This window comes from Lycium ferocissimum, chromosome 12, assembly GCF_029784015.1.
Source record: "Lycium ferocissimum isolate CSIRO_LF1 chromosome 12, AGI_CSIRO_Lferr_CH_V1, whole genome shotgun sequence".
NCBI classification, from domain to species: domain Eukaryota; kingdom Viridiplantae; phylum Streptophyta; class Magnoliopsida; order Solanales; family Solanaceae; genus Lycium; species Lycium ferocissimum.
Window position 1 is genome coordinate 58,056,889 of NC_081353.1, and position 27,196 is coordinate 58,084,084.

The following is a 27,196-nucleotide window of genomic DNA, read 5'->3' on the forward strand; positions in this document are numbered from 1 at the left end:
GATTCGAAGAAGTACTATGGTTCCGAGAGGTCGTTAGAGTGATCAGATGGTTTTCTATGGGCTTGGCTCGACGAGGTACTCAGTGGTATGCTTCCAATGCTGTGATTTGAAGGCTTAAAAAGACTTGGGGCTAGCAAAATTGGCTTTGAGTAAGATCTGTTTGATGGAATTGCTTAGAGTTGCTCAGATAAGGCAAGAATTCTTTTCTGGTTAGAGTAAGTCATGGTTTTACGGATTATGTTTATGTGTTTCTAAGAGATCGTGGTGCGAAGAACGACCTGAGGAGGGTGAAGGAAAGGTTAGCGGAATCAGAGTATTTTATCGGTTCGGAGTGGACTATGTTTGTGTTTATGTTTAGAGGTTTGGGCTATTTTGAGGAATGTTTGTGGGACCAATTGATCGCTTTACAGGTATGGCTATGTCGAATCAGAGAATTTCGGTGAAAGAAGCTCATTTTTTCGGGGATCAGTTGTGAGAGCAGTTCGAGTATAGTAATATGGAAATTGGATCTTTTAGCCAAGTTAGAGGAAGTTTGACTGATAAGGTGAGAGGGCAGTGATTGTGGTATACTTCGTGCTGTGGAGGCTTCTATGTTGTTATGATAATAATTCCTTGGTTACCGTCAGCCTTCATACTCTTTTCCTTCGTTCGAAGAAGAACGATTGTTTAATTGGTATGTAATGTAACGACCCGTTCGGTCGTTATAGCATATTTTGATTATTTTGCCCTCGTTGACCCATCCTCGAGCCATATTAGTACCATTTTGACCTGCGAGGATAGGTGGCACGATTCTCGAGGTCATCGGGCGAGTTTTAGTATGACTTTTGGAAAATTGAGCTTTTAAGTGAAAACCGTTTGACTCAAAATTGACTTTTAGATAAACGGACCTTGATCAAAATTTCATCGATTCCGAGAGGTCGGGCTGGTCATTTATAACTTGGTGGCAGGTTTGGTTTGGTTCCCAAGGCACTTGGTAGCGTTTTGGGACTTGGGTTGGAAAGTTGGCTTTAGGCCATTGGGGGTTGACTTGGTCAAATAGACCTCCGTTGGGAAATCCGAGGACACGGTGAGTTTTTAGCGCGTTTTTATATATGTTGGCATATTTGTTTTCTATCTGTGGGGCCTTAGGTGATAGTCAAATTTCGGGTGGAGATTGGTCAAAAATGAAAATTTCTGGTATCTGGTGTATCCGCCGTAGCAGCAGCAGAACTGCCGTGGCGGTCTCGCCATAGCGGAGGGACTGATGGCTGTAGCCGATGTTGGGTTTTGGTGCCGAGCCGCCATAGCGGTCTGACAGCTGTGAGGGCTGGCTCGCCATAGCGGTAATGCTTGCCGCTATAACGGGATCTGTGTGCCATGGCTCATGCGCTGCGGCGACCCTTATGACAGCCGTAGTTGTTGACGGGCAGATTTTTATCTTTCTTCTTAAGTTAAAACCCAAAAACCCTTATCACTTCATTACTTCATTTCTTTAGCTCTTGGGGCGAATTTGAGAGCTTTTGACCAGATTCTTCATGGAGGTAAGATCCATGGCCTTAGAATTCTTTACTTTCCCTTCCTAATCATTAATCCATGCTAGAATCAAAGAGGGAAAAAAATGTTTTTTCATGAGAAATTCTTAAAATGAGTTTAGACTTCCTAAATGGAAATTGTTGATGAAATTTGCTAGTATAACCCTAGAATTCGATATATTCTATGTTGCTAAGCTTGTATCTTCCATTATTAGAGGTAAGTTTGTGAATTGAAAAGTTAGGGTTCATACCCAAAATTGGGGGTTTCACTTTAAATCCGAATTTAGTTTAATCTTGGGTTATTCTAGCAATTGATTAGTGGGTTTTGATCATTTAGACTTGAATTGCATATTCCACCTTAGAATTTCCCATTTTACCCTTGTAGGCTTGTTTTCCCAACTACCATAGGTTGGATTTGACCTAATTTAGAAGCTTAGCAATATGGGTATTTTTCTTCATGGTTTCTAATGTAGATTACGTTTATAACTAGACATTGAGTATTTGGAGACGCTATGAAAGGGCAAGGCAAAGGTGTGATTGTTCGTGGCTCCAGTTCTGCATTCCAGGTAGGTTATGACTTACCTTATGGTTAGACTTCGTTTAATAAAGCATATGTAGAGTTAGCGATTATTGGAGACAGCATGGTACGCCTTCGTGTATGAAGTGGGGATGGATTCTTAGGTTGGTATTGTTGTTGACTATGGCTTGTCACCTTACTGTGTTCTATTGAGTTGTTGCCTTATTGTAATTTGTTGGCTTGTCGCCACGTGATTGATTCTAGAGTTCATGTTCAGTGATTGCCTTATGATTTGGAGAGCGTATTTATCATCGTTGAGATTGTTGGAAAGGAAAGGATAGTAAAGTTATGATAGTGGTATTGTGATTGAGATAGGAGTCCATGTGTGTCACGATTGATTTGATTTGTTGTCATCATTCATTGATATTATGCATTGCACTCATTCTCGTCTTTCATGATACTCTGATATGAATACTTAGTGATTTATTCATGGCTGTGAACCCGTATCTTTAGTTATTGGTTATTAACTTTTGAAGAGGAAGGAATTGATATTGATCTTGGTATTGGGATATGTCTCCATGTGTGGCACGATTTTCATTGATATACTCTTGTTGGCATTGATAGCATGCATGCATTCATACTCATATATTTGGATCGGGTTACGCGCCTCAACACATAAATGTATACATATATTGGACCAGGTTGCACGTACCCCAACATTGATTGGGATCGGGTTGTACGCTCCACAACACTGACTTGGATCGGACTGTGCGCCATAGCAGGTACATGGACTTCGCAGGTCCCCCATGGGTCATGACTGTCGGAGCGTAGACATCGTCCGCTCGAAGCGTGCATGTGTTATTGCATTGCATTGATTTACATTCATATTTTATTCACTAATACATCTGATCTTTGTTGTAGTTATTTATTATATGTTTTAGTACTCGTCAACATTGACTACCTGGTTGGTTACTGATTTAAGATTGCCGTGTGACTGATTAATATATATTCTGGAATTGATGGATTCGAGGAGTAGAGACTTTCTCCTAGGTTGAGACTTGAGGATCCGTAGTGACATTGTTGGATGTGCTAGTGTTTACGGTTATTCTGTAGAATAGTGGGAAAAAAACTTGGCAAGATTTGTGTTTAGGTGCGTCACCATAGGCTATGATTCGGATATGGATACTTATGAACTTGAGTCGTTATTCTTGGATTGTATGTTGTATACCTAATTGTGAGCATGTTTATTCTTCAGTCTCTTTGTTTATATATGTAACTAACTGTTGTCCGCCTATGATGCCTACTCAGTACGTGTTGTTTGTATTGATGATACCTTGCAACACTCATTTTCGGGGTGTAGAGTTTGAGACAGGTCCCGCTTCTACTTCTCGGGGCTGAGTTCCGAGGTCTGTCTTTCGAGTATCTAGGGTGAGCATCTGAAAAGTAGCTTCCCGGAGGCTCATCTATCCTGTCTTTGTATTCTATCATTCAGACAGCTTTTTATCTGACTTTCAGACTTGTGTATTAGGAATTCTTGTAGTTTCTCTTATACGAGTCAGACCAGTTCCTTGGGGATTGTAATGTTTTCCGCACTTATTCTCTTTTAAATGATATTGAGATTTATTGTTATTTACATTGTTCTATCGCATTTATAGTTGTATGCTAATTAAGGAAAGGGTTCGCCTGCCGAGGTAGGGAATGGTAGGTGCCCGAGCGACTTAGTGAAATTAGGTCATGACAATGCATGCTTTTATCGGCGGTTCATCAAGGACTGTTCCGAGGTTGCAAATAAGATGGGCAAGCTGTTAGAGAAGGATATGAAGTTCATATTCAATGAAGCCTGTCTGAAGGCTTTTGACGAGCTGAAAGTGCGGTTGGTGACTGCACCTATATATCATTGCATCTAATTGGACTCTGTCTGTTACACCTCGGACATTCCATGTTGTCGTACTGTGAATAGACTAACGCAAGCTCAAGGCGAACATGAAGCCCTTATGACATTAAGGAGAGTATGTGGTAGCTTTAAAGCATACGTGATGAGATTTTAAAGCTATATGAATCGGTGAAACTAAGTACATCGAGGTAAAGTGAAGTATAAGTCGTGTTTTGGAAAGGTTTCGCAAAGTATCAAGTTAAGGATTATTTAGTAATGTCTTGGGGAGAATTTATAGGGCTCCTTAGATGGTTAATGAAGTATTAAACAAGTGTTAAGAAGGTTCCATAAGGACTGGAGATCAAACGAAGCAACGAGAACAATTTCGAAAGAGGGTGAGTTATACGACCAATTATACGGTCCGTATAATGGTCCGTATAATAGTCACAGTGAAGGGTCATCACTGGAAGAATTATATGGTCACTTATACGGACCGTATAAAATTATACAGACCGTATAAGCGTCCATATAATTCATAGCGGGCAGTTTTTAATTTTTATATAAAGAGGACCCCAAGTTCTTATTTCTCGTTTCACTCATTCTCCACACTTCAAGAGAGCTCTAGAATATTCTATACATCTTATTAACATAAATTCAAGAGAGATCAAAAATTCATCATCAAGAACCAAGAGAATCAAGTGTAGAGAAGATTACTAGGGCTTGTGGAAGCCAAGGTTCCCTTTGAAATTGAAGTTGGGGTTTTCTCAAGTGGAGTATCTTCATCCAAAGACCATTCCTACATAATCAAAGGTTAGTTTTACACTTATTTCATGTTGTTAAAGGTATTGAGTGGTTGAAAGACTTGGATTGGAGAAGGATGTAGAATATGAGCTCAAATATGGAAATAATGGCACTTTGAGTAGTAAATTAATTTGAGTCATGATTCTTAGTATGAGATGAGTATAATATCGTTATGAATGATGTTAGTAACATTGAAGAAGTATTATATGAAGAACAAAAATGGTGTTGTATTGTACTCATAGTTATGGATGGGTTGAAAGTGAATTTGAGGATTGAATAATGTTTAACTTGAGGAAGTTTATTGATTATGATATTATGGGTGTTGTTATTGATGTTTGGGAGTTGTTTAGTAAATGGAGAAAGTTGTCGAAACAAAGGAAACGCTGCCCAATTTTCGTTAGCTCTTAGTCGCCTTAGATTAGCCTTAAGCATGTTTCTAATGATCTAATGTAGTATGAATTCTCTCGAATGTAGAGTTGTGAGCTTGGAAGGGGGCGCTTAGTCGTTAAGGAGACGTAAAGGTATGTAAGTCTAGTCCCCTTCTTTCAAAGGCATGACTTCTATATTATGATTTCTTCTCTATATTTCCATGACCTTCTTACATACCAAAAGATGAAAGTTAAAGATTCTTAAGAGCTTCTTATGTGATAGAAATGAGATATGTTCAATGAGATATATTCTATTATAATGATGGTGATAATGATGCTATGATGAGCTTGATATTCTTATCTTTATGATTCCATTGATGTCATTTCTTCTTGTTACCTCACCTCATGGTATTAGTTCATTCAAGGTGAGACACAGTAATGAGGATTATTCCATAATGTAATTGGAGGTTCCCGACCTTACGTCACTCCGATAGAGTTACAACTTCTACTTGAGCTCTCACGTACTTTAGATTATGTGTATGTAAGATTACACCGTGCCTAGTTAGCCGCGGTCACCACTGCGACAGGCGTAGTGGGCAGCTATGATGATGATTACACCGTGCCTAATTGGCCGGGCAGACACCACTAGTGGGTGGCTTGAGAAGTTTACCCCGGATGAGGGAGGCCCGGACACGGGCTAATGATGATCACACCGTACCTATATGGACGGGCAGTTTATATATGTATACATGATATGAGGTTGTTTATTATGAAAGTTAGCATGTATGTCTCTGCTTTAAGAGGCAATCAGTTACAGGTTATTTTTCCATCCCATGTTCTCTTACTTCTTTACTATGCTGACATACATGCCTTACATACTCAGTACATTGTTCGTACTGACGTCCTTTTCTTTTGTGGATGTTGTGTTCATGCCCACAGGTAGACAGGGAGACGGTGCCGACGCTTAGGAGCTTACTCAGTAGATTTACAGGAGCACCCCACTACTCCGGAGGTGCAGCCTATTGGTATATTCTTTTGTGTACATATTGGGGCATGGCGGGGTCCTGTCCCACCCTTGTGATTTCAGTATTCCAGCTTAGAGGCTCGTAGATACTTATGTGTGGGTAGTAGATGTCTCATGATCTTCTTGGTATATATCTTGTATACCATTTTGTAGCCTTGTGGGCTTATGTACATTTATGTTATGAAGGGGAATTCGAAGAACATTTCATGATAAACTTGTGTTGAGAATAATAAATGTCCAGGTTGAGTGAGATAGATAGCATGATAGTGGTGCTCGGTAGCCAGCTCCGGGTACCCGTCATGGTCCACTAGTTGGGTCATGACACTGTCGTTTGTGTTGATGTGTGATGCAAGTGATTTTGTTGTGGGGGCTGTTCTTGGTTAGAAAAGGGACAATATTTTTCACTCTATTTATTATGCCAGCAAGACACTTGATGCAACCTAGATAAACTATACAGTCACAAAGAAGGATTTATGGACGGTTGTTTATGCCTTTGAAAAATTCTGATATTATCTGGTGGGGACCAAGGTGATTTTCTATACTGATCACACTACTGTTCGGTATCTATTTGCTAAGAAGGATGCGAAGACTAGACTTATTCGTTGGGTGCTTCTACTGAAAGAATTTGATATCGAGATTCTTGATCGAAAGGGCACAGAGAACCAAGTAGCAGACCATTTATCTAGGATAAAAGATCGAGAACATGTTGATGAAAATGCGGTGATTAAGGAGACTTTCCCAGATGAGCAACTTTTTGCTCTTCAGACAGTTGAACTACCGTTGTATGCAGACATGGTGAACTTTCTGGTAAGTAAAGTGTATCCTCCCGATGCTAATCATGAGAAGAAAAAGCGGATCTTACAGGATAGTAGGTTCTACATTTGGGATGAGCCATATCTCTACAGAGTTGGCACAGATCAGCTGATAAGGAGATGTACCCCACAGGAAGAACTCCCTTCGATTCTTGAGAGTTGTCATCACCTTATGGGGGTCATCACGTCGGAGATAGAACAGCCGCAAAAGTACTCCAGTCTGGATTTCATTGGCCAACGTTGTTCAAAGATGCTCATGAATTCGTGAGAGCATGTGATAGTTGTCAAAGGACTGGGAACATCTCAAAATGGCACAAAATTCCATTGAATGGCATCCTGGAGATCGAAGTGTTTGATTGTTGGGGTATCCATTTTATGGGCCCCTTCATACCACCCAAAGGGAACAAGTACATCCTTGTGGTTGTTGATTATGTCTCGAAGTGGTTGGAAGCCATTGCACTTCCCCCAATGATGCTAGTGTGGTAAGATTTCTGAAGAAGAATATTTTCACAAGGTTTGGAACCCCGAGGGACATTATCAGCGATCAAGGTACGCACTTTTGTAACAGGCTCTTTGATAAATTGTTGTTTAAGTATGGAGTGAAACATAGGGTAGCGACCGCTTATCATACCCAGATGAGTGGTCAAGTGGAGGTATCGAATCGAGAAATTAAGAGAATCTTAGAGAAGACTGTGAGCGTGAGTAGGAAAGATTGGTCGCTGAAGCTTCATGATGTTTTGTGGGCTTACAGAACAGCCTACAAAACTCCTATTGGTACATCTCCATATAAGCTCATTTTTGGCAAGGCTTGTCATCTATCGGTTGACCTTTAGCACAGAGCTTATTGGGCGATAAAGAAGCTGAATTTGGACTTGTACAAGCTGGCAAAAAGAGGTTGTTGCAATTGTACGCGTTAGATGAATTTTTCTATCATGCATATGAGAACGCAAAAATGTACAAGAAGCGGACAAAGAGAATTCACGACAAGCACATCCAACCTCGTGAGTTTGAGCCTAGGCAGTTAGCTTAGCTGTATAATTCCCGGCTAAAGATTTTTGGCGGGAAGTTGAAGAGTAAGTGGTCTGGACCATTTGAGATAGTGCGTGTGACAGCACATGGAGCAGTTGAGTTGAAAAAGCTGAACTCTGCCTAGTCATTTTTAGTGAATGGGCAGCGAATGAAGAACTACTTTGGAGAGGTTACTGATCGCGAGAGGAATTCGGTGTAACTGGAAGAGACTTGAGAGAGCCTGCATCGTGCTGCGACGTTAAATCAAGTGCTTCTCGGGAGGCAACCCGTGTTTGTAAAATTAGCAATTGAGAAAAAAATGAGAAAATAGGAAAAATACAAAAAGTGTCATGCCACGACCTTAACTAAGGCGCTTGTTGGGAGGCAACCCAACTATTTTTATGTATATGGTCACATTTGTTCATGTTTCAAGATTTTGGAGTGGCAATTCGAAGGAAAAATGAAGGTAAGCACCTAAACGGGGTTGGAATTGAGGCAAAAAGGTCGTTCAGGTAAAAGCTGATTGTGTGCGCCGTGCTGGGCATTGCCCCAGGAGACACACACGTAGAAGTTTGACGACGTAATTTTTTTTTTTTTTTTTGTGTTCTTGTCCAGTCTTAATTTTTATAACTTTTTTCGAAAATAAAATAAAAATAAAAATAGAAGAACGTAAAAATAGAAACTTTAGAATACATGCACAGCCCTCTATTCTTTTCCCTTTCCCTTACTTTCCCCTCTCCTTATTTCTCTTTCACTCTTTCTCTCAAAAAACCCGAAACCCTCCAAACCTCTTCCTCCCAAATCCTCACATCCCTTCCCTTTTTTGCAAGAAATCAAGGTATGTATCTCTCTCCTCTTCTTCTCTTATGTGTTATTTGAAAGGTAGGATTTTTCCCCATGGCAAACCCACTTCCCCAAACCCTTATTAATTTCGCTTTTTATGAAAATATAGCATGTAATATGTGAAATTTTGTGGATTATGATGTGTTATGGCTGACAATTAAGTGTGGGGTGGTGTTGATATGTGGGTTGGATTGAATTGTTGGAAAAACCCTAGCTTGCTAAGTGAATGAATGATAAGTATTTTTATGCATGCTAGGTGTTTGTCAAAATGCCACAAAGAAAAAAAAATTGTTGGTGAAGGGAATGAATGTTTCTATATGCCCAGTGGTGATTATGTTGTGAAAAATAAGTGTTGGGTGTAGTCTTGTGCAGAATTTGTTATCATCAACAGTGATGGCCCTGAGTGCCATTCGACTATAACCCACACAAATTGGATAAATGGGGTAGTCTGAATCTTCTTCTCAAAACCCGAAAATTGTTATCACCATGAGTATACCAATGTGTTAAATGTAAGGTGGTCCCTCTTGATTAGACATTTGGCTAATTGGTTTGTTTGATTGCAGGAATAATGTCTCAAAGGCCTAAACGAACAAATACAGGAAAAGCTCCGGCTGCTTCGAGTAGCCGAACTCGAAAAAAGAGGCACGCCCTGCAATAAGAGGATGACACAAGTCTTGCGCACGCGGTTTTAGGGGGCAATAGAACCTCTGGTATCAGGGAAAGGGGAGACTTCTCTACCCCAGCATCGTGACCCATATGTTGCACTGGATGTTCGATGTGTCGACCAATACGAGGGTCAATTTCGAGATACCCCGACCGGATAAGTCGTTTGATATCACGACCATCATTCCGGCAAAATGAAATTCATCCTCCCTCACGTCTGAGCAGTGGACCAACTGTCTTGAACAGTCAGTGAGGATGTTGTTTGCTGACTTGAAGCTGAGAATAAAGCGGGGGAAGGCAATTATGGCTGATCTGCAGCAGATGGCCCCACTAGACTGCACCACGGGGAGCTTTCTTGTCCTCGATGAGGTCTCCGAGATTCCATCAGATGAGGCTGCGAACTCTGTGGATGAGGATGACCAGTTCCATGGCACCGCTGCTGCTGGTGCCGAGTTTTATTTGGCTCTAGTGGGCCTCAAGAGTATCTCTCACTTTACTCTGCTTTTATATTTTTTTCATATGCATTGAGGACAGTGCATGAAATTGAGTATGGGATGGGAGGTACTTCTCGAGATAGGGGATACTTATGACTTAGGATTTTTTTTTTAGAAACCTTAATTTTCTTTTATTCTTCTTTTTCATCTAGGATTATCCTTAGAAAGAAAAAAAAAAAAAACATAGAACAAACCAAAAATATTTTATTTTCTTGTTTTAGTAGGCTTTTGGTAGTGGCATAAGTCATCCATTAGGATTTTTTTTCCTTTTTTATTTTTAGTCGTAGAAAGGGCTTTTCCTGATGACGGGTGGATGACAACCTACTTGAGGGAAAATTAGTCTATAGGAAAGATCATTCAAACGCTAGGTGCTCGGGTTAGGTGAAATAGTGGCAATGTGATATATCCTTGATTTTGATTTGAAAGCATGCCGTGAAAATAGATGATCTCTCTCGAAATACGAAATTCTTGTTGTGTTTGACTCATGTATGACCCACTTGGCATTAGTTGATATGTTGTTGCTTAATTCGAGGGACAATATGATCCTTCTTGCGTTGATTATATGCCGTGTGTGTGTAAGGATTTGATATTTATCCATGCTTTGTATTTGATGTCTAGAACTTGCCCCGTGTGTTGGTGAAACGAAATGAAGTATGTTGTAACGTAGGAAGTGATAGAGGCATTTCTTTGTTATCCTAAATCTAACTGTCTCCTACGAACCCATGCTTGTGATTATACCCTAGTTAACCCCGTTGAGCCTTTTAGCCTTTTCTTTGGTAGCAGTCAATATAGCCTTGCCCTTTCGTTCTAAGTAGCTTGTTTTTTATCGAATATACTCTTGAGCACTTTAATGATGAATTATGGCAATTGGATTTGGGATGTGAAAAAAAAGGGGGAGGGATTGTTGGTTGCATTCTAGGGAGGTCTATAAGGGTACCGAAGGCAAGTAATTTTAGCTTATTAGTTGGGAATCGAAAAAAATAATAAGAGATAGTTGGTTTTATCGAATAAGAGTTTCCCTTCTAACTTGTGTTTCTAAAAAAGTGATTCTTAAATAAAAAGAAATAATTAGGTGTAACTTGGGCAAATTTGGGTGTTTGTTGGTATTGTTAGTGGTTGGCGAGGAAAGTTGAATTGAAAAATATTGTATATATTAAAGTGCTTAGGGAGGTTAGTCACTATTAACCAAATATTCATACCCGTCCTATAGCCTCCATTACAACCCTTCAAGTCCTCTTTGATCCTAGGTTCGATATGCTTATATTAGTGAAGCGGTTATACTATGGGCAAGCCTATGGTATGTCGTATTAGCATGTGATATTGTTTTTGAGAGTGAGCATATTTGTTGAATTCATGTCCTTTGAAATTAAAAAAAAAAATTGATTCTTGTGAGATATATGGACAACTCTCTTCTTGTGAGGGCACATGGTTGACAATGGATTGGCGAAATGTTAGATTCTTGGTTAAGTAGCATGATTACTTTGTTTTAAGCGAGGTCATTGGGTCATGTTGTTGTTGAAAGAAAAGTGTTCTTGAGATGGTCAATGGTTGTTGTTTTGAATTGAAATTCTAATTTTTGGCATGTCTTTTGAACGAATTTCCTCAAGAGATTAGTTTTTGAAATATTCTTGAAATAGCCGTATTAGCCGAAGCCTGAGTAGACTTGTTTGAATGGCATGATTGTGAATATGGTAGGTTGGTATAGGTAAGTGTTTGCTCGAGGATGAGCAAACTCTAAGTGGGGGGTGGTGATATTTGGCAAAAATATCGATATTTAGCGTCACTTTACCTCTCGTTCTTAGGACTTTAATCGCATTTTCTATGATGGAGTTGTTGTATTTGTACTTATGTTGGTATATTTTGTGTAAATAGGTACAATGAGGACAAATCATGAGGAACCGATCAGTTTTGGTCGAGGTTGGGAATCAAGGACCAAGTGTTCACGAGAAGGGATGAAGAAAAGAGTCGAAGACACACAGAAGGCGGTGCGTCATCTGGCATTGCCCCGGCGGCGCGCACACACGTAAAAAAATTCGTGAAGCCAGAAGTTGGTCCTTGTGAATTCTTCTTGGGGTGACGCCCAGGGCGGCGTACGAAGCCATTTTTTGTGATGTTTTCCCGTTTCGATCGGGATTTGGTCTACTTATTTTTATTTTTAAACCTAAACTATAAATAGACGTTTTATGACTGGTAAACGACTTGCTGGGATTTTTGGAAGACTTGTAAGCCATCATCTTTACTTTCTCTCTCTAGGTTTATTTTATTTTCTTCTTTTCAACCCTAGATTACTCATGAATTCTTGTTCTTCATCGAGAATCATGAGTAGCTAAACTTCTTAATTCTAGGGGTGTGACGAAAGACATGGTAGTTGGTTTGGCGACAATTTCTATCAATTAAATTTCCAAATTTTGGGTTGTTTATTTATTCTTGTGCATCATTGGTTGATTATTTGGCCAATAGTTAGATACTATCCGTGGTGAGTGAATTGGACTTGAGAAAGAGAATTCACGTACGTAATAAGAATAAATAGAGTTTGTTCGATATTATTGTTTCGCTACTGAGGATAGAGATATACCCTTTAGCCCTACTTGGTTGAATACGAAAAATTAATTGTGTTCTTGATACCTGACGACGACCATAGAGATATAGGCATTATAGTAGCATCTACAGTCTTGTGAGTAGTTTGAGAGAATATCATAAAGTTACAATTAACCTGTCAACTAGTAACCCAGGAAATAAGATAGGTAAAATTGTCAAAAGATCAATTGGATTGTCGAAAGCCATGAGATAAACCTTACAGTCTTCGTTACAAGTTTCTCAGTCACAAACACACTCATACTCAATTGTTTACTTTCATTTTAGTTTAATCACAACAAACACTTTGATTGTCACCTTCTAGAGTAGTTACCACGAAATTTGAATTAGTTGAACAATATAAAATCTAAGTCTCTGTAGGTACGATATCTAAACTTAAAAATCCTATATTACTTGTACAACCGCGTATACTTGCGTGTGCGTTTGGGAGCAACATGTTTTTGGCGCCGTTGCTGGGGACTTAGAAAAATTACTGTTTTTCTAGTTTGGATTTTTGAATTTTTATTCAAATTTTTTCTTTAGTTCGTTGGTTGATTTGTTCTTGTTCAGGTGAACTCTCTTGTTTATGCCAGACACTCGAAGTCAACGAAAAACTTTAGCTGTCTTTGATCTGAAAATTGAAAGAACTTTACACAAGCAAACAAAGCTGGCAGAAAACGAGCGTGCGGCCGAGTTGGTTGACAACACTGAAGACAGGAACAGGGGAGTTTTACTATTTCTATCACTATTGGTAATATCAAGGTTGGATTGGCATTATGTGATTTGGGAGCTAGTATTAATCTGATGCCCACCTTTGTATTCCGAACGTTAGTGTTGGGTGAGCCAAAGCCAACAACAGTCACGCTACAGTTAGCTGATAGATTTCTTACATATCCCAATGGTATAATTGAAGATGTTCTCGTAAAGGTGGGCCCTTTTATTCTGCCGATCGATTTCAATATCCTTGATTACGAGGCAGATAAGAATGTCCCTCTCATCATGGGAAGTGGAATCTTAGCGATTGTTGATGCGGTTATTCGAGTCAGAGATGGGAAGATGTCTATGACAGTTGATGGGCAAGAAGCGACTTTTGATATTTTCAAGGCTAATAGGCTTCCGCCCCATTATGAAGAATTGAAGATGATTACAGTGTTGGAGCTCCAGCTCACGAATGCAGAGTTAGATCACTTTCTAGCTTATCGAGATCCTTTGGAGATATCATTATATATGGTGAAGACTTGGTGGACGTTAAAAACATCGAGGAGTGTCTTAAGATTCTTGATACTTCTTGTGCATATTTACGAGCCAACACCCCATTAGAGGAGTTAGATAGCTTAGAGTCATGGAGGAAGCCAAAACCATCTATTGAGGAAGATCCCTTTCTAAAGTTGAAGCCATTTCCATCTCATCTGCCCTATGCCTTCTTGGGCAGTGGTCACACATTTCCTATAATCCTTTCTGCTTATTTATCTGATGTGTAGGTTGAACGTGTATTGCGAGTAAAGAGACAAAATTCGAGCCTTTGGGTGGACTATAGCTGATATCCAAGGCATCAATAGTTCGTTTTGCATGCATAAGATATTATTGGAGGAGGATAGTAAGGCCAGTGTTGAAAGTAAGAGAAGGTCGAACATAATCATAAAAGAGGTAGTGAAGAAAGAGATGGTTGAACCCAATCATGAAAGAGGTAGTGAAGAAAGAAGTGATCAAATGGCTTGATAGCTGCATTATTTACCCCATCTCAGACAGAAAATGGGCGAGCCCCGTTCAATATGTCCCAAAGAAAGGGGGCATGGCCGTGGTGAAGAATGAGAAAGATGAGCTGGTACGTACCTCAGAGAACAGTTACTGGTTGGACGATTTGCATAGATTATCGAAAGTTGAACACCGCCACCAGAAAAGATCACTTTCATTTGCCTTTCATGGACCAGATATTGGATCGATTGGCTGGGCACGATTATTATTGCTTTCTGGATGGTTATTCACGTTATAACTAGATTATGATTGCACCAGAGGATCAAGAAAAGTCCACTTTCACATGTCCATATGGCACTTTCACATTCCGGAGGACGCCTTGCAGTTTATGTAATGCTCAGTGCGTTCCGGAGAGATGCATGATGGCTATTTTCACCGATATGGTGGAAAACTATGTGGAGGTATTCATGGACGATTTCTCAGTCTTCGGGGATTCTTTTGATGATTTTTTGAGCCATCTTGATGCTGTGTTGGCTCGATGTGAAGAGACTAATTTGGTGCTTAGCTGGGAAAAATGCCATGAAAATGGTTCGAGAAGGCATTGTTCTTGGCACAAAGTATCAGCCAAGGGCATTGAGGTTGACTAGGCTATGTTCGAGATGATTGAAAAATTATCACCTCCCGTTTACGTTCGGGGAGTGCGCAGTTTTGTGATGCATGCATGTAACGACCCGTTTGGTTGTTATAGCAGCTTTTGACTATTATTCCCTAATTAACCCATCCCCGAGCCCTATTAGTGTCATTTTGACCCGCGTGGACAGGTGGCACGATTCTCGAGATCATCAGGCGAGTTTGAGTGTGCCTTTTGGAAAATTGAGCTTTTAAGTGAATACTATTTGAGTCAAAGTTGACTTTTGGGTACACAGACCTTTTTCAGAATTTCGTTAATTTTGAAAGATCCGGCTGGTTATTTATAACTTGGTGGCAGGTTTGATTCGGTTCCCAAGGCACTTGGTAGCGTTGTGGGACTTAGGTTGGAAAGTTGACTTTAGGCCATTAGGGGGTTGACTTGGTCAAATAGACCTCCATTGAAAAATGCGAGACCACGGGTGAGTTTGTAGCTCTTTTTTATGTATTTTGGCATAACTTTTATGTATGTGTGGGGCCACGGGCGAGTTTGTAGCGCATTACATTCATATTTCATTCACTCATACATCTGATCTTTGTGGTAGTTATCTATTGTATTGTATGGTGCTCCTGAACATTGACTACCTGGTTGGTTACTGATTTGAGATTGCCATGTGCCCGATTAATATATATTCGAGAATTGATGGATTCGAGGAGTAGAGACATTCTCCTAGGTTGAAACTTGAGGATCCGGAGTGACATTGTTGGTTGTGCTAGTGTTTACGGTTATTCGCGTTAGAATCGTGGAAGAAAAACTTGGCAAGACTTGTGTTTCGGTGCTTCACCATAGGCTATGATTCAGTTATGGATCCTTATGAACTTGAGTCATTATTCTTGGATAGTGTGTTGTGTATACTTGATTGTGAGCATGTTTATTCTTTCTCTTACTTTATATATGTTAACTAATTGTTTTCAACCTATGATGACTAATCTGTACGTGTTGTTTGTACTGATGCTACCTTGCTACACTCCTTTTCGGGGTGTAGAGTTTGAGACAGGTTCCGCTTTTATTTCTCGGGGATGAGTTCTGAGCTGCGCCTGCGAGTATCCAGGGTGAGCATCTAATTAGTTGCTGCCCGGAGGCTCATTATCTTGTCTTTATATTCCATCATTCAGACAACTATTTATTTGACTTTCAGACTTGTGCATTAGACATTCTTGTAGTTGCTTTTTTATGAGTCAGACCAGTTCCTTGGGGATTGTAATGTTTTCCGCACTTATTCTCTTAAAGATTATATTGAGATTTATTGTTATTTACGTTATTCTACCGCATTTATAGTTGTATGCTAATTAAGGAAAGGGTTCACCTACCGAGGTGGGGAATGCGAGGTGCCCGCGCGATTTAGTGAAATTGGGTTGTGAAAAGTTGGTATAAGAGACCTAGGTTACACATTATATAAGTACAAGAGCATGTCTTGTAGAGTCTTGCGGATCGGTACGATGAGCTCCGTACCTATCTGCGAGAGGCTATGGGACATATAGGAAACTTTTAATTCTTTCCTTCCTTCATGCTACCTCATTCGAATTGGTATCTGGTCGATTCCAATTGGTATCTGAATGCCGTTGTCTTATTCTCCCCCGAATGGTGGAAACTCGTTCTTAAATTCTTATGCGTTCGGTTTTGTTATGACGTGTTGTGGTATGGTATGAGATGTGTCATCTTGATTTAGATGCGTGACCAAGCTTAATTTCTAGTTATGGCTTGAGGATTCAGTTGAGTGGGATTATGGTTAGGACTGGCTTATTATGGGGGTTTCTTGAGAAATGGTAAGGATGGTAAAAAGGGTCGAATGATCTCCGTATTTTCAGCATTGGGTTGCTCGGAAGTGGAAAAATTGCATTCTCGGTTTGATAAGAATGATTTGTTTGATGATATGATTGGTTCTGGGAAAGGTTTCAACTTCGACAAGGCTTTGTGATGGTGTGCGTGGCATGGGTGTACCTATGACAGGTTAACGTTTCATCAGTGGCAGGGTATTAGATGTCGATATGAGGGGACAAGTGTAAGTTCGGTAAGGATCAGTGGATTTGGCAAAAGTATAGTGACTGCATGTAATAAAGAAGAGAAGTTGAGAATAAGGCATAAAGGACGACTTTTGTGTTAAACGTGTAGCGAAGTAAGAGTTCTTAGGGTATTTTTTGTATGAGTACTTTTCATGTTAATGGGATGGACGTGTAAGGAAGAGGAGTTGGATAGAATAATCTCCGCTATTAGGAAGGAAAAAATTTATTATCTAACATGTTTGTTAGAAAAATGTTGCAATTTGTACGAGAGTGGATTTCATATTCGGCCATGAAATGTTAAGTTAGGCTTCGACGTGATTTTATGCGAGTGGCTTATGGGTCCTTTCAGGGGAGTGGTTATCAGATCTAGATCAGAAAGTAGGACAACTTGTGACCAATGGTGACTTAAGAAGTTGGGAAATTGTGGTTCAGGTCTTCAAGTAAAGAGGTATGTTCGTCGGGTCTTCGTGTCTAGAGGAATGATAAGGATATCGTGGAATAAAGGGCTAGTTGGATTGACAGTTTTGTTACGGTCATGCATGGAAAAATATACATAAGGGTTTTGTGTCGAGTTGGTAAATTGGTTATGCTGTGGGCCAATGGGAGTCGGTGGTTGGTTAATAAGAATGACTTTAATATTGGATTGGGTTGAGAGCCTTATACCGGTTGCGTTTGTTTCAGCTAGTTCTTGCTATGACTAGTATTGCTACTCGGTTGAGTTGATCGAATGAAAGGGATAATCGTCCAAATGGTTAGAGGTGTTCTGGTTCGACAATTGGGATGTTCGAAGTGGTAAATCAATAATGAAGTTTGAATAAATTCGAGTTGTGGAGAATATTTCAGAATTTGAGATAGGGGAATTTGAGCAAAGGCACCTTGGTAGAGATACGTGGGGACATTAGTAGGACTGTGTATGTGATACGCTGGATTTAGAAAGTATTCAGTTTTAGAGTTGAGTGAGTTAAGGGAACTCTAGTGTGTAGAGTGTGTGGTATGCTACTATCTCCAGGATTGGCTCAGCTAGTTTGCAAGACTTATGATTACGCGGTATATTATTGAGTGGGATCGAGTGATGGTTAGACTTTAGCGGTGGTTGTGATTGATTAGAAATTAAGAATAAGAAATGTAAAATTGATCGAGAATCGGTAAGAATGAGGTACGTCTTCGAAACTACTTGGATGTATATAGATTGTTATGTTGTTTTCTTGCATAATTCAGGTACGGTATGATCGTTGAGTAAGCGTAAGAAGGAAGTCTACAAAAAAAAGGGACTAAGTGATATGATGTCTTAAGTGATATGACGAAGTTCCGTGAGTTTTTGTGACCAGTGACTAGTGAGGAAAGAATTTTAGGTAACCGACATGTTAAGGTTTACAGGAAGTGGCTTGTGTGGTTCACTGTTGGATAGTTTTGTAACACTCTATAGTGGATGAGTTAGTGTGGTTTTAAGAGAATGGAATTGTGGAAACCCCTATTGTGAGAGAGCTAGAGTCATATTTTTTGAAGATGAGACTCCATTCGTGGTAGTGTATTATGTCGCAAGTATTATTGACTAGATAGCTTGGGTATGCATTGTTGTGTATTAAGGACTTAGAAATAGTTGAGCTAGGTAGGCGCAAGAGATTGCGAGATTTGATGCTTTCGAAATTGTTATGGGCATATCGAGGTGTTCCAATGGGAGATTCCATGGCTAAAAGGTTATTATATGAGGCTACAGGTTTTTGCATCGAAAAGTTTGGGGTTGTATCAGATTTACATATCGGGTAAGGATTGAGAAACTCTAAGGTTGCATTCATAAGGTATAGTTCTTCTGTACTCAGTTGACAGCATGGATATAATTCAGTTTTTGGAGTCGAGAGTGGCAGACATGATTTATTATGCGTGAGGAAAATATTAGAATTGGCCGCCACCGATGCGTTGTAGGACTGTGATTGTTTTTGGGATTTTGGAGTCAGTTCGAGTGGCTATTGATGGTATTCAGGGGTTGTGCATTGATTCCGGGTCAATATTGTTTGATTAAAACTTGATTGACTGTATTAATATCTCTAGAAGGACTTATGGCTTCCCAGTAAATCACCCTCATATATTAGGTGAGTTTCAGTTCAGATCAGGTTCACCGAGCTTTATCGGGGTTTGCGAGTAGACTTGATGATATTTTACCAGAGTTAGTTATTCAGATAGTTATAATGGTTTACGTCGGGCTTTGTAGTGATTCGAAGAAGTACTATGGTTGCGAGAGGTCGTTAGAGTGATTAGATGGTTTCCTACGGGCTTGGCCCGATAAGGTACTCAGTGGTATGCTTCTAGTGTTGTGATTTGAAGGCTTAAGAAGACTTGGGGCTAGCGAAATTGGCTTTGAGTAATATTAGTTTGATGGAATTGCTTAGAGTTGCTCCGATAAGGCAAGAATTCTTTTCTGGTTAGAGTAAGTCATGGTTTCTGGATTATGTTTATGTGTTTCTAAGAGATCGTGGTGCAAAGAATGACCAGAGAAGGGTGAAGGAAAGGTTAGCAGAATCAGAGTATTTTACCTGTTCGGAGTGGGCTATGTTTGTGTTTATGTTTAGAGGTTTGTGCTGTTTTGAGGAATGTTTGTGGGACCTATTGATCACTTTTAGAGCTATTGTTATGTTGAATCAGAGAATTTCGATGAAAGCGGCTCTTTTATTCAGGGATCAATTGTGAGAGCAGTTCGAGTATGGTAATATGGAAATTAGGTCTTTTAGCTAAGTTAGAGGAAGTTTGACTGATAAGGTGAGAGGGCAGTGATTGTGGCATACTTCGTGCCGTGGAGGCTTCCATGTTGTTATGATAATGATTCCTTGGTTACCGTCAGCCTTCATACTCTCTTCCTTCGTTCGAGGACGAATAATTATTTATTTCGTATCTGATGTAACGATCTGTTTGGTCGTTATAGTAGTTTTTGACTATTTTGCCGTCGTTGACTCGTCCCCGAGCCCTAGTAGTACCATTTTGAACCGCAAGGACAGGTGGCACAGTTCTCGAGGTCATCGGATGAGTTTTAGTATGACTTTTGGAAAATTGAGCTTTTAAGTGAAAACCGTTTGACTCAAAGTTTACTTTTGGGTAAACGGATCTTTTTCGAAATTTCATCGATTCCGAGAGGTTCGGCTGGTCATTTATAACTTGGTGACAGGTTTGGTTCGGTTCCCAAGGCACTTGGTAGCATTTTGGGACTTGAGTTGTAATGTTGGCTTTAGGCCATTGGTGGTTGACTTGGTCAAATAGACCTTCGTTGGGAAATCCGAGGCCACTAGTGAGTTTGTAGCACGTTTTTATGTATGTTGGCATATTTGTTTTGTATCTGTGGGGCCTCGGATGATAGTCGATTTTCAGGTGGAGATTGGTCAAAAACGAAAATTTCTGGTATTTGGTGTATCCCCCCACCCAGTTGCTCTAACAAGAATGCTAGTTGTGCTTTTGAGTTTAATAGGAACAGTGACATGACAAGTGAAGGATAAAGTGTTGGATTCCAACGAATCCAAGCAATGTACCAAACCTACATTAAGCAGGAATGTAGATTGGAAGAGGAGCGAAGCTCATCCAACAATCCATCTTGGCCAATGATGAAGCTATGGAAAGAATAAATAGTTCATTAAGGAAGTGAACTCCTCAAATGTCATGGATTTGTCTACTTCTCAAAATGGACTGGTTGAAGAAAAGACCTTAAGCCCAAGAGATGAGTCCAAAACTTTTGATGGCCATGACCAAAGTCATGAAAATGAAGTAGTTTAGATTGAAGAAGAGCAAAATCATGAAGAAGATTCTAACTCTAAAAAGAAGGAAATTGAGGAGATGGGTTGAGCAGCATAATGGGGAGGAATGAAGTTCATGGGCAAGTCTTGACCAATTGAGAAAAAATTCAATATGGAGATGATGAAGTTGTCCAAAATGTGAATTTCACCATGGATGAACTTTTACAAACCTTGGATGAATCCTACTTTAAGTAAGCGTACTCATGGTGCCACAGTCGGGTTGAGCATAAGTGAGCGTACCTATGGCCTCATAGTTGGGTTTGAGCTTGAGCAATGACTCATAGTACCACAACAATGTTAGCAGTTCGTACATCATGTCTACTTTAGTTATATGTACTTATGATATTAGTTCAGTTGCTTTACTTTTATATTATATCTATACTTATACTGCTATGATGAGGTTTTCCATACCCCGCCAGCAATTTCTAAAGACTTGCCCCATGGGTAGGCTTTAAGAGAGAGAGTCAATGATCTTGCTTAATCTTTCAGACTCACAGTTGTTGCATGTGCGCATGTCGTATCGATGGAGATCCAGTTGTTGACTAATGATTCCAGCCATTTACTAGTTCTATCTAGTTGAGATAATCCACCACTAGTATATTGAGGCGGCTTCAACTTCTAACCTTTATTTTTAGTTTAAGAATCTATTATCAAGCTACGACTCATATGTATTTAGATTATAGTTCTGTATGCTTTAATCTCTTGCTGGATTGTTTGGAATGCCTTTCAATTACCCTTGTATTAGGATTCCACACTTATTTCTATTTGAGGAGATAAATTTAGTAGTACTTTTTCTCTTATTCTACGTTATGAGTATGTTGTAGCTTAGAGGGTCTTCCTAATGGATTGTGGGTTGTTGGGTGCCCTGTCGCAGCCTATATCCAAATTTGGATCGTGATACAACTACTTGTGTTAATTCTTGGCATTTTATTATAGTTATCTAGCCCATAAGAGTCTTATTCCTCTACTTAGCAGGTTATCAACGGAACTGATTGGATACCCTATCAGTTGTACTTGTACTTATGCTGTTTGGCCCTGTCTCATCGGTGGTGCAGGTGTTGAGACTATAGGTGACGAGAACCATGGCTAGACCTAGTTAGTCTAGTGGTCATGAGCCATGTTGCTTCCTCCTAGTGGTAGCTACATTCTTTCAGCTTATGTTATTTTCTAGACATTACTCTTTTCTCCAGAAAATGGTCGTAGACTATGTATCTAGATTTCAGTCCTTAGAGGTTCATGGCTTGTCTTGATTTTAGATTTCACATGCTTTTACATTATATCAGTGATTCCGTTTTCATACTACATTAATTAAAGACTTAAGTAGTATTTATTGTTATGCTATTACTCCCTCCGTCTCAAAATGAGTGTCTTTTTAGCAAAAGAAAAAGTGTCCCAAAATAATTGTCGTTTTAGGAATTCAAGACAATAATTAGCAATTGTTTCCTATTATACCTTATATTAAAGAACTACTTCTTCTTAATAGTGCTCAATTTTCAAGGAATATCTAATAAATAGGGGCAACGTAGTAAATGATATGTTGTATTTATATTTTCCTTAATGGGCGTGAAAAGAGCGAAAATGACACTTATTTTGGGATGGAGGGAGTAACAACTATGAACCAGCTAGAACAAAGTTCTCTTAATTAAAAGTACAGGTTGGGTGTCATCAATCACATCATACCCAGTTCGGGGGCGTGCCAACTAATTTTTGGGTTAATATCCTAAAAGGTCACTCAACTTGATGAGTTTAACTAGTAAAGTCACTTTTTTTTTTCTTTTTTATATTAAAAAAATCGCTCAACTTTTCATTTATTTCTCTAAAAGTCGTATAGGTTGATAAGCGGCATAAGATTCAACAAAAAAACTTCCTTTTGTATAAAAAGACAATTTTAACCGTTTTATACAACCGTGAAATGTTGTGTATATAGGTTGTCATATTGTTAGATATAATTATAGAGATAGTCATATTTTTAGATATCATTATAAAACAAAGTTTTATTTATGTACAATGTAAAAAGTTTTTAAAACATTCAATTTATTTTTTGGTAGTCAAATATATGAGTCTCTTTTAGATTTATATTAATATGAAATGTGTAAGTATTGTTCATCTCATTACTCTAAATTAAATATTTGTCTTGGAACATATTTTCTACTCCTCTATATCCATATATTTGAGTTTTCATTATTATTGAATTTAAAGCCCATATAGAAGTTGTTAGTACTTTATCTTTTTATTTTAAAATAAATTCAAAATTAAAAACTAAAATACTCTTAATAATTACGGAAATGCAGTGTCACTTAATTACTTTAAGCAAAAAGAATAATAAAAATTACATAAGAGTATACCATCTTAATTTTGTTCGCCTATATATATATATATATATAAATATATATATATATATATGTTGCAGCTATTCGATCTGAAACAAATGAAATAATACTCAAGTAATGGCATCTGACGCATAATTAAACACATGCTAGATAATTAAAAAAGGCAAACACATCGGGGCTCCTTGTGGTCGATAAGATCTTTCACTTAAACCTCTCAACTAAGTCTTGTTTCATTTAGACACTTATGGTACGTCCCGTCTGTGCTATTTAGACACTTTTCGTTAACTTGACATAGTGTGTGTGACAGACTCATTAATGGCACGTGAACGGCTTTATTTAGTCAATTTTTATTTTATTTTTGCTCTTCTTCTTCCCCTTTTTTCCCAGCCATTTTCCCAAGCTTAAACTCCTTCAATGGAGGTTCTAAAATTATGTGTTTATCTTCTTTCCTCACCTTCATTGTTGCCACTATTCTTACCTTTTGATACAATTTTTACCATAAACAAACCCAATTTCTTGCTCTCTCTCCTAATAAAAAGAAAAATAAAATCAAAGGAGCTCATTAAAGCGCCTTTATGGGTTCTTTAGAAAGCTTGAAGATTTAAAATGAGTTACTTTATTTGATGAAAATTTTGAGAAATTAATGTTGAGTTGTCTTCGGGTCTTCATGGGGAATCTTTAGATGAAGTTATAACAAATTTAGAGGAGCTTTTTTTTTTTTGAAATTTTGGATTGAAATCATGGTTGGAACAAGAACATACATGAAGATGGTGAAGAACACCAAGAACATGATTTCCAGATTTTTCTTTTGTTAGTAAATGTGTTTTTGTGTAGGGTTTAGAAAATAGATTTTTCTTTTCTTTTTTGAAATATTAGGTTTTACTCAAAATTTATTTTTTTATATTAAATAGTTTTTCTTATAATTTATTTTAAAATTATTATTTTGCACTAAATGCCACATGTCCTCTTTTAATTAGTCATTAGGTCACAACACTCCTGAGTGTATTACACACACTTTGTAATTTTAGCTGATTGTCAAAAAAGTGTCTAATCGGAACAAATTCAATGTAGTCTGAATGATCAATAGGTACAAGGCTTAGTTGAGGTGTTTAAGTGAAAGATCTTGACAACCACAAGGGGCCCCCGATGAGTTTGGCCGCTAAAAAATAAAAGAACTAGGCCATGAGTTTATAGTATTATTACCGATGGGTAAAGTTGTCTTTTCATATAAAAGATAAGATAAATTTTCAGGTGGTGTATGACTTTTGCAGAAACAAATGGAAAGTTGAGTGACTTTTTTTATATGAAAGAAAGAAAAAGTGACTTTACTAGTGAAAATCATAAAGTTGAGTGACCTTTTAGGAAATTAACCCCAATTTTTGTATCGTATTAAGTAATTTCTGGTCATTTTTTTTATTATGAGTTTTGAAAGATGCATGTGAAAAATATATTTATTTTCTATTTTAATTAAATGTCATGTGATGAGAACTTTTAAATGCACTTCGCAAGCACTAGGGCTTTAATTTCTTTTCCCCGTCTATAAATAGAGACTTCATAGGCCTCTTCCTTACACAACAATTCCAAATATTGACGACTAAAGTAGTGATTCTTATCATGAGAGCTCTTTTTATCATCTACCTTATCCTTGCTCCTTTTGGAGCTGAAGCAAGAACTTTGCTAGGTATATACTACTCTCTTTTTCTCTTGGCAACTCGATTATTTTAATGCATAAAATATGAAGTTTGATGGAATTAATTACCATTAATTAAAGCTAACTAAAATATTAAAGATAGACATCTACTGTTTTATTCAACTATAATCATTCTTTTAGTCAATTCATTCTCCATTGGAAAAAGAGAATTGGTGATATTGCAGTACTGGTACCTTTGAATCACCATTTGTTCAAAGTGAGCTGCATGGGATTTGATAGCATTAATAAGCAGACACTTAACAACTTCCTTTTACTTGTTTTTGTAATTATTTTCTTGTGTTCTTTTATCCTGCGTTTCCAATTTCATGGCAATAGGAAGATGCAATATTTTGAAAGGGGTTTGATGTGATATCTCCATATATGTTGAGGCATCATTTTTATCTCTCTCAAATAGTTGGGAATCAAGCTCATGCTGCCATGATCATTTTTGCAATAGCTTCTAAGTAATTAATTACTCCCTCCGGCCTCCGGCCCAAATTATTTGACGTCTTTTGCTTTTACGAGATTCAAGTTGTATAAACTTTGATTAAGATTTTAAAATGTATGTTTTCATTATATTGACATAAATTATAGTACTTTTCGAATGGTTTGTAATATTAAAATTTTAATTTTATAATGTCAAGTTGATCTATAACCAATTTAGCTTTGAAGACTAATTAAATTGACTCTCAAATAAAGAAATATGACACGTTTTGAGACGGGGGGAGTACGTTCTTTTAACTCCTAGATTCAACTGTATATGTTTGCATATATATACAGAGTATCTGTTTATCATCATCACCCTTCAGCTTGTATTTTGGGTTCGAGTGTAGGGATATGTTATAAAGCTTTAATTCTTGTCCCAAATTAATGTTTTACTTTTATTAGTTTTAAGCATTGTCAATCTATTACATATACACACTCCCTCTTCGTTTATTATATGTTTTAGATTGACGGGACATGAATTTAAAAATGTAAAGAACACTTTTAAGAGCCCGTTTGGCTTAAAAAAAAAACAGCTTTTAGCTTCTATTATTTTTTTTGGCCAAACACTTTTTTTGCCCAAAATGCTTATAAAAAACCAAAAAGCTTTGACCACTTATAAGCCAATCCAAACGGGCTCTAAATCTTGTCATCTTAAACTAATTAAAGATGTATAACATATCAAAAGTACCATTTGGATCTTGTGGTCTTAAAAATGTATATCATTTTTATAAAGGAGTGTTATTAAGGATAAAAAGATATTATTGGAAGTAAAACATTCATTTTCCTGGTTTTGCAGAAAATCATCATGTGAAGGTTGGATTTGGTTATGGAAGGCATGCACATCTACCCCCACCATCTCCAGCTTCATCTCCACCAACCAGGGATGTATCCAGTGTTTTCGGTACTCGCACCGACCAGAAAATTAGCTCTGAAAACACTGAGCTTTTCAAGAAACTGTTCGTCTCATACCTTCTGCCTGTCTCATATGTCTGGAACCTGATCGCTTCATCATCTTGTCATGACCTTTCAGACATTCCTGACACGAAGTCCGATGAACAATACTGGAGGCGTAGGCCTCATCAATCGCCCCCATCTCCAAGGCCATCAGATCGCACACGTCCAAAAATTATCGACTCAAATTGTCATGACCTTTCAGACATTCCTGACACGAAGTCCGATGAAAAATACTCAAGGCGTAGGCCTCATCGATCGCCACCATCTCCAAGGCCATTAGATCGCACAGGTCCAATAATTATCAACTCAAATTGTCATGACCTTTCAGACATTCCTGACATGAAGTCCGATGAAAAATACTCGAGGCGTAGGCCTCATCGATCGCCACCATCTCCAAGGCCATCAGATCGCACACACCCAATAATTATCGACTCAAATTTTCATGATCATAATAATAATAACTACGGAAGGGAAGGTGGAAGACTAGCACCTCCGGCTCCAAAGTATGATCCTCCCATTCATCAAGTCACAAGCAAGGGTGGTGCCCAAGGACTGAAGGGATCACTTTCAAGTCCATATTTAGCCTCCACCTGAAGAGCTTCTCCTTCATTTTTTTCAATTAAGGTTCTCTAATTATCTTTAGTTTGGAGTATTATGTTACTAAAGTACTAAGTGGTACTAGCTTTAGTCCACTTATCAATTATGTAAGTTATATGGTTGTACCTTAGCGGTAGTTTGGTTCAGAGATAAGTTATGCGAGTATATTAATAATGCAGGGACTGTAATGTATGAATTAGTAATGTAGAAATTATCTCTTGTTTGATGTTTTGTTTTTGATGTCTTAACAATTAGGCACTATGCGTAACTTAAATTATGTGTTTAAAATTACGGGTTAGTTTTGTCATTTAGTTGGTTAATCATGTATTAGTAATTACTAATATCTTATTTTTATGCAAATTAAGGTGCTATTAAGAATCCGTTTAGCAATGTTTAGATTTTAGGTGAGACAAAATGTACTCATCCGACTAACCAAACGATCGTTATCCGATCCTGTGCTCTATTGTTTACGTATAAATGAATTTGACG

The 27,196-nt window shown here is 38.3% G+C and overlaps 2 protein-coding genes across 3 annotated transcripts; both read left to right on the top strand.

Moving 5' to 3' along the window:
* LOC132041128 (uncharacterized) lies at nucleotides 1–26,933 on the top strand. 2 transcript variants are annotated; one of them, XM_059431924.1, is made up of 3 exons: nucleotides 1–6; nucleotides 24,589–24,661; nucleotides 25,953–26,933. In XM_059431924.1, the coding sequence occupies exons 2-3, from the start codon at nucleotides 24,595–24,597 to the stop codon at nucleotides 26,702–26,704; spliced, it is 819 nt and encodes a 272-aa protein (XP_059287907.1). In that variant the 5' UTR covers nucleotides 1–6; nucleotides 24,589–24,594; the 3' UTR covers nucleotides 26,705–26,933. The 2 variants fall into 2 exon arrangements, with proteins under 2 accessions (XP_059287907.1, XP_059287906.1); XM_059431923.1 differs by lacking the exon at nucleotides 1–6 and adding an exon at nucleotides 19,085–19,090.
* On the top strand, nucleotides 7,542–9,415 carry LOC132039477 (uncharacterized). Its single transcript, XM_059429952.1, has 3 exons — nucleotides 7,542–7,680; nucleotides 7,740–7,907; nucleotides 9,321–9,415. The coding sequence occupies exons 1-3, from the start codon at nucleotides 7,542–7,544 to the stop codon at nucleotides 9,413–9,415; spliced, it is 402 nt and encodes a 133-aa protein (XP_059285935.1).
* Nucleotides 26,934–27,196: the final 263 nt, after the last annotated feature.